Genomic DNA, 8080 nt, shown 5'->3' on the forward strand with positions numbered 1-8080 from the left:
CTTAAAAGCACACTTTGAGAAGACCTAGAAGATATGGTTAAACTTAACCAATCATGGTTAAGTTTAATCAAATAAAGGAAATGATTAATTCAGAATTTCTCAAATTGGAGTCAAAATCGGATTGGATTCAATTTGGGATTCTGCATATGTCTCGGTATTTTGGCCATAACTTTCAGTTCAAATATCCGATTGAGGTGATTCAAGCGGCATTGGAAAGCTAACTCAAAGTTATACAAATCATTGTGAAATAACATTTTCCTAATTCGGAGCGCCGCATTGCCAAAATCGCTCCGCAAGATAAGAACGCAATTCTGGGCGAATCCTATTCCAATTTGGACTTAGGTTTTCTTTATCCTAATTGGACTTGGACTTAAATCTCCGAAATTTATAGGATTACTAGGGCTTCTAGGACTCTCCTAAGCCCTATAAATAGGCCTCTAAGCATTGAGAAAAGACACACCGCTTCTAGAGCAAAAATTCAGTAAAATAGTTTGTGGAGCTTAGGAGATCATGAACGGCTAAACCCCTTCGTGGGGTGTTGATGTAACCCTATCCAAGCACAATGGTTTGATTGTATTTAATTTCTAGATTTTTAATTTATGCATGTTGATTGTATAACTATGAGGATTGCTACAATTGATTTATGTTCTTCATATTAAATGCAATTGTTCTTAAATTTCAATATCAATACTTGTGAAATTCTTCTCTTGTCTTAGAAAGTATTTTACTTTTATTGAAATCAAATCATTCTTGTTTTCTGTGATTATGAGGATGATGGTTATACAATGGGTTTAATTGACATATGATCAATAGGATTTGATAGGCCATGCCTAGGGAAGACGGATTGTACTACACCCTAGTTTAGTGTAATTTAGGTAGACAATCCGTGCCAACCGAAGATGGGTTACACTTATTCATTGATTGTATGTATCCTTTTAAAGAATTTGATAATTTATACCTAAGGAAGACGGGTCGTACCGCATCTTAGTGGTTAGGTGGACGATCCGTGCCAACCGAAGATAGATTATGCTTATTCTTTAATAAGGTAGTTTCTTGTTTATTTATAACATGCATAGAATAAATTTCTGGGATTAATTATGATTAGCCATTGTTGTGCGGATAGAGGTGAAGTCAATACCCTACACTCTCTCTCTTATTTTAAATCTCTTTTATTTTCATGCACTCTAGTTTTAAAGAAAATCAAAACAAATTTCTTTTTAATTAAGTTAATTTTAATCTTTTAAATTTTGATAATAAAACCCCTGCAGTCCTTGAGGTTCGACACCCTCTCTATAGCCGTATCCTACAAAGATTCGTCCTATTGCGAGTGGTAATTTTATTATTGATATTTTTGGTCACAAAAATATCACATCATAAATCTTACCCAAAATCACAATGGGCGGTCGCTCAAATATACATTCAACTATAAATAGGTCAAGTCGTGGCTGATAATGTACACATATATATGAGTACCTAGATTTTCTTAGCTTTATTTGCAAAAGAAAACTTTGAAGATTCACAAAAATCTTGAAAATATACCCTGAATTGGAGGTCCCCATAGAGTGGTAGTGAGCATATGAGAAGACTTTCCTTATTGCTGCAGGGAGGGCATCAATTAGCCAGGAATATTGGGGATGTATAATGAACACCATTAATTGTGGTTATTATGGCTTATGGAGCCAACTTTTTTAGTTTGTCTAACTAAAATCATTACACTTTCCATGACACTCACTGTATGTCTTGTAACCATGTAATGATGAAAACGAGCCAGAAATCAAACAAGTAATAAATTCACCATTCTCTTGGTGTTCACCACCCTACCATGATAATGACCTTCATGCAGCTATCTATGACTTTGTGATCATGCAGGTGGAAGATTGTAGCTGCAAGTGTTCTTGATTTTAAGATCGTTATTGGGACCAGAAAACAGGAAATTAACAAGATTTTCCGAGGGATCTGCTGGGGTTGTGAGATAATGGGTTTCATAAGATGCCTAGGATTGTGCTTGACATAACTTGTTTGACACAAACTCTCATTCTTTATGGCTTTAATGATGTCAAGATGACATTATTTATGACATATATACAACATATATATACGTTGAATTTTCTTATGACATTTAATCTCCTCGTTCGACATTGATCCTCTATGGCATTACATCGATCATCCTTCCCAGAAGAACTTGACCACTAGTTCAAATTTTTTGTTTCCTTTATCGTTTTGGATCTCTAACCAACTAATTAACTATCCCACATGAATTACTTAAAAAAAAAAAAAAAAAAAAAAAAAACCAATCCCACATGAATTATCAAAGACAATGTAATTAAAGCACATAAAAATAATGTACAAAATATCTAGCGGAAAAAAAGTTGTAGAATTACCTTCAAATTTCAATCATACTTGTTCAAGCAACTTCGAAAAACTAGCAACAAAAACTCCGAAGAAATATTTTAGTAAAAAAGTATTTTATAAGGAAAAATTCACTTTACTTCCCTGAAGTTTCAAGAGTTTTTTAATTTGAACTCCAACGTTTAAAAATTGGCAATGTACCCCCATAATGTTTCAAAAAATATCAATTTAAACCTCTCATTACTAATTTCCGTAAAATTGGACGGAAATCTAAGAAATTATATAATTACCCTCAGGATTTTTTTAAAAAAAATTTCCGTCCAATTTAACGGAAATTAGTAACGAAAAGTTTAAATTGAAAATTTTTGAAACATTAGGGGATACATTGCCAATTTTTAAACTTTAGGGTTCAAATTGAAAAACTCCTGAAACTTCAAAGGAGTAAAGTGGATTTTCTCCTATTTTATAAGCATTATCATCTGGCTAGCCAAATGTTACTTTAATTAGTCAAGACGTTGAAATGGAAGCGAAAGGAGTTGCATTTGGCTCAAGAATTTGAAGAAATATTTGATGATCGAGCTCACTCATCAAATACAAAAACAAACCAGATATGCCACCCACGCGATGGGTGGCATGGTCCCCACGCACCATCCGCGCTCAAATCTACCACTCACGCGATAGCGCGTGGTCCCCACACGCCTGCGAGTGGATACCCCTTGCCGCTCATGCTCCTTCGACCGCCTGCCTGCTGTCGGAGTTCAGATCATTGTTGTAGGTTTTTTTTTTTTTTTTTTTTTTTTAATGTTTTCCTGTATTTTCTGTTTATGTTGTGTTTTGCTTTATTTTCTGTTTCTTATGGGTTATTGTTTCTCTGATCTGAAGTGGTTTGACCTTATGGAGGAAACTTTTGTTCTCAGCATTCGTCCTTCAACGACTCCTATACGGTTTTCTACAATACATTTCCTGCAACTACCTCTTAACGGAAGTAGTTGTATTCACCGCTTGGGACTCTTAACTAAGTCATTTTACCATTTGTCAACCGCTGTGTGCGACCCTTGAAAATGCCCAGCTTGTTTATGTTCCATCTAGATCATGAATGAAACCATTACCTGTACTTTTTTACTGTTACTATTACCAATTACATACTATATTTTATCATTTGGGTTTGTTGTAGGGATGTCCACTTCTTTGTTGTTGTTCAATCCCATGTAACCCACTTTCCCTTATTTGAATAGAAGAAAAAAAAACAAAAACAAAAACATACCACATATTTTTAATCTCTAACATTCTCTCTCATTTCAAGAAATAATAAAGAAATCATCGACACAAAATATTTAAATGGAATCATAAAAGTAAATAGTCAAAATAGAGAGCGAAAAGTAGATAATTGAAATAGAAAATTGTAATTTTTTTTAGCTAAAATTGAGAGCAAATTTGTTGAGCCAGATGTAAATGCTTACCTATGCCCAATAATACCTTACAAATGGAATACACATGCTCGGTTATTTATAAACTAGGTCAAGGATCTTCAATTAAAATTTTATCTTAATTTGTGTCTAGTTAAACCTTATGTGACATGCCGGCCACACTTTAATTATTATGAGATATCTAGCCGACAATGCTTATTTACTAAGACCATCTTCCCAAATAATTCTCCACTCTAAACACTGCACCAGCTAGATAGAATGTTATCTTTTAGAAGTAGCTAGTCGGCATGGCAAATAATCATCATCAAATGGCAACTATCTTAACAAATAGAAATGATTAAGGTGAGAGAAACAAATATGAGTAATGCTATAAGTTTTCGTAGAGTCCTCCTATAGTCATTTCAAATGTGATGTGGCTTTTAAAATCATCAATAGATCAAAAGTCAATAAATTACATCTCAAATTCAACAGTAATTTTAAAAGTCACATTACATTTAAAATAGAGAAAATTACAGTTTACCCCCCAAAGTTGACAGCGTTTTTCAATTCGAACATCAAAGTTTTAATTTTTGCAATCCACACCCACAAAGTTCCAATTTTTTTCAATTCGACCATTATTATCCCAAAATTCCCATATTGCCCTTGATTTTTATTTTTATTTTTATTTTTTTTTTATGAAAAAAAAATAAATTTGGAGTTGAAAAAATGGCGAGATGGCCAAAGGGGTGGCTACGGCCAACCCGAATTTTATTTTTATTTTTTTATAAAAAATAAAAAAAATAAAAATTAGGAGCAATATGAGAAGTTTTGGATACAATTGGTCAAATTGCAAAAATTTGAAACTTTGGGGGGTGGATTGCAAAAATTAAAACTTTGGTGTTCGAATTGAAAAACGTTGTCAACTTTGAGGGGTAAACTGTAATTTTTCTTTTAAAATAACTCTAGAAAGACTCTAAGAGACTTATATATAGCATTACTCAACAAATCTGCCCTAGTGAGGTGGGGAGTTGAACTACGAAAGCAGTTGTCATCTACCTACCTAACGGCCACCAGTCCTCTTCCTTCTTAATTATTTTCCTTAAACTTGCAGCTAATATGCAATTGTCGGCCTAAAGTCTTCTCACCTAATTGACTTTAGAAGGAAGACAAAAGAAGCAGTCACATGATCATCACCCTTTGAAGGCAAATTACACAGCCAAAATATCCAACAAATACAAGTAATATCTTGCACCAAGTTACTCAAGAAATGTGATATAAAAGAGTTTCATTTGGAAGCAACCAAATCTGCACAGGATGTATAAAGACAAACCAAAAAGATTAATGAATACTTGTTTGAATTAGAATTGTTTCACATTGCAAGTCTTCTACATAATTGGAGCTTTCATTTGATTGAGACAGACATTATAGCTCGCTTGTGTTCTCCCACTTTGTATGTATTCGTGTTTTTTCCTTCTACTCACCAATGAGAATTTCAAGGCTAAAAAACCACCGCTTACTCGCGTAAGTAGTCGGACAATAATGTGAATAATGATACTCTTCATACTGAGTGACTAACTGACTGATGTGACGTGTTTTAATGAGTTTAAGAGCATTAGTAAAACATATACCCCAAACATTTTCATAGTATATAATGTCGATTTCATGTTCATGATTTTCATGAGTTTCATTTTTCACCACTTGATTACGATATAAAGAAGAGCCATCAAATTCTCTAGCCTACACCCTAATCCATTGGAACACTTCTCTAGAAGCCCAGAAGAGGAGTGGAAACTGCTTTTGAAATGAGCCCAGGCCAACCTTGAACCCCTCATTTGAGAGTTGAGATTTGAGATTGGCGCTTTGTCGCTTATGGTTGACCGTAGCACTCTCACGCGCTCTTCTTGGCACGTGGAGCAAAATTTAGCGTCTCTTTTTGGCATCCTTTACATCTCACTTTGGAAACTATGCCGCTGCCACCATTCTGGCTTTCTTTGGTTTTGTTCTACCAGAAACTTAGATAGAGAAAGAGAGAGAGAGGAGAGAGGGAGGGAGATTTTTATTTTTTGGTCAGAGAGCGACCCATTTCACTTTCCTCTTCTTTGTGCTATATAAGTGACTCAAAAAAGCTTGGGGCTTTAGGGTTTTCTGCTGGGAGAGCATCATATTTCTCAAGAGCTTTTTTATAATACATAAATGGTGGACTCCCCAGAATCAAGTTTGGTAAGCTCCAGATTATTATCATATATTCTATGTCAGCTTCTATCTTATTATTGCTCAATCAGTGACTTCACTTTCATTGCAAATCATGCATAATTTTTTTTAAAAAGCATCTGGAAGCGCTACACAACCAAATAGCTACTACCTTCAACTATCTTAAATCTGAGTGCGAAAGCTCTAGTCTTTAAGGGGGGGCGTTGCATGTTGCATCAATGACAAGGAAGCAGCGTTTGATTTTAGCTTTGGTAGTCTCGAAATGAGTTTCGTTTGTTTTTGAATAGAAAGAGTAGGAATTTCCTTTACATGGTTTCTGAGTGTGCCCATATGATCTGTGGGATGTCAGAGTACAAAGAGCAGAAGTGGTTTTTGGAGCATACTCATTTGAAGATGTCTTCGATTCAGCATCAACTACAGCTAAAAGATGGTTATTTGAGCTACCCACCTCCTGTTTCTCCTTCATTCTCATCTCCATATACTGGTACTTTTCATAAAGAATCAACCCCTTCATCATCTGGTACTAGAATAAGCCCAGCTCTTCTTTTCATTATAGTAATTCTGGCTGTACTATTTTTCATCTCTGGTCTACTCCACCTTCTTGTTAGATTTCTCGTAAAGCACCCATCTTCCTCTGCATCTACTCGATCTAATAGATACCCAGAAATTTCTAGCTCTGATGCTCTCCAGAGACAGCTACAACAACTCTTCCATCTCCATGACTCTGGCCTAGATCAAGCTTTTATAGATGCTCTTCCTGTTTTCCAGTATAAAGAGATAGTGGGTCTCAAGGAGCCATTTGATTGTGCCGTTTGTCTGTGTGAATTTTCTGAGAAAGACAAGCTCAGATTACTTCCGATGTGTAGCCACGCTTTCCATATCAATTGTATAGACACTTGGCTCTTATCAAATTCAACATGTCCTCTTTGCAGAGGGACCCTCTTCAATCCCGGATTTTCCATTGAAAACCCAATTTTTGATTTTGATGATTTGAGAGAAGAAGATGGTTGTAGTGGTGATGGACAAAACCGGTTCACTTCTAGTCAAAAAACAGTGGAAATGGAAGAAATTGTAGTCGAGAAGGGGGGTTTCCCAGTGAGACTTGGTAAATTCAGAAAGCCAGATGTTGAAGCAGGGGAGACTGAAGTGGGAGAGACCAGTAGCAGTAATTTAGATGCAAGAAGATGTTTTTCTATGGGATCGTATCAGTATGTACTTGGCAACTCAGAACTCCGGGTTGCCTTGTACCATGATCGACAAGGCCTCGACATAAAGCTCGCAAGAGGGATAGAACATAATGGGAATTCTTCCGTTGATGGGGATGTGGAAGGGAAGAAGATTGGTACTGTGACTAAAGGTGAGAGCTATTCTGTTTCCAAGATCTGGCAGTGGTCAAAGAAAGGCAAATTTTCAAGTTCTTCAGATGTCCAGATGGGCATGCCACCTTCTCTTAATACGGAATTGCCATGGATGAGTAAACCACAAGGGACATGAAGGTATCTGTATGATTGTTTTCTTGGTCTATATTCCATCCATTGATTAAAGCTTGTTATGCTTTAGCTATTCTTACTGAAAAGTTTTCAAGATGCTAATTCACCAATTATCCTAAATGGTTGTGTCATACTCTGATTCTACAGCATCTTTTTGTTTTTGAAACCTGAAAATTACTTCTTTCATGGGTTTTTTTTTTTTTTCTTCGTATTTTGGGATGTGACAGTAGAGGATGTGTGTAGATGACCCCCAGTTGGGATGAGGCTTTGATGAACACACGATGTCTCGTGTCTTATAATAGAGAATATGATATGATTTTTTCTGTTTGCCTTTGCAAATCTTAATGATTCAAGAGCCAACCTTGTGGAACCCATCTTAGTGGGAGAAATCTGATACATTTACTAGTTCAAGGGTTATGTCAACTATGAATATGAATGTAGAAGAGAAGTGTAGGCACCCGATTTGTTGAATAAAAATCAATTTCCTAGCCGGCTTGGAATGGCTATTGGCTAATAAAGGAACATCGTCTTAACATATTTTTCTCAAAATTTCTTATCTATATTATACCATCTAAATAGTTTCATTTTCCATCTCAACCTTGCTGCACAAGACCACCGAACATA

General features: G+C 35.6%; 1 protein-coding gene across 2 annotated transcripts; it reads left to right on the top strand.

Moving 5' to 3' along the window:
* The first annotated feature begins 5744 nt into the window (after positions 1-5744).
* Positions 5745-7587, top strand: LOC132183306 (RING/U-box superfamily protein). 2 transcript variants are annotated; one of them, XM_059596715.2, is made up of 2 exons: positions 5745-5975; positions 6316-7587. In XM_059596715.2, the coding sequence occupies exon 2, from the start codon at positions 6360-6362 to the stop codon at positions 7458-7460; it is 1101 nt and encodes a 366-aa protein (XP_059452698.2). In that variant the 5' UTR covers positions 5745-5975; positions 6316-6359; the 3' UTR covers positions 7461-7587. The 2 variants fall into 2 exon arrangements, with proteins under 2 accessions (XP_059452698.2, XP_088372623.1); XM_088516497.1 differs by having other exon boundaries at positions 5745-7587.
* The last annotated feature ends 493 nt before the right edge of the window (positions 7588-8080 follow it).

The sequence above is a fragment of the Corylus avellana genome, chromosome 5, assembly GCF_965113065.1.
Source record: "Corylus avellana chromosome 5, dhCorAvel1.hap1.2, whole genome shotgun sequence".
In the NCBI taxonomy this organism is placed as follows: domain Eukaryota; kingdom Viridiplantae; phylum Streptophyta; class Magnoliopsida; order Fagales; family Betulaceae; genus Corylus; species Corylus avellana.

Bases quoted from the DNA above. Each gene is read 5' to 3' on its own strand.
- LOC132183306 (XM_088516497.1), top strand. From the start codon at position 6,276: ATGGTTTCTGAGTGTGCCCATATGATCTGTGGGATGTCAGAGTACAAA.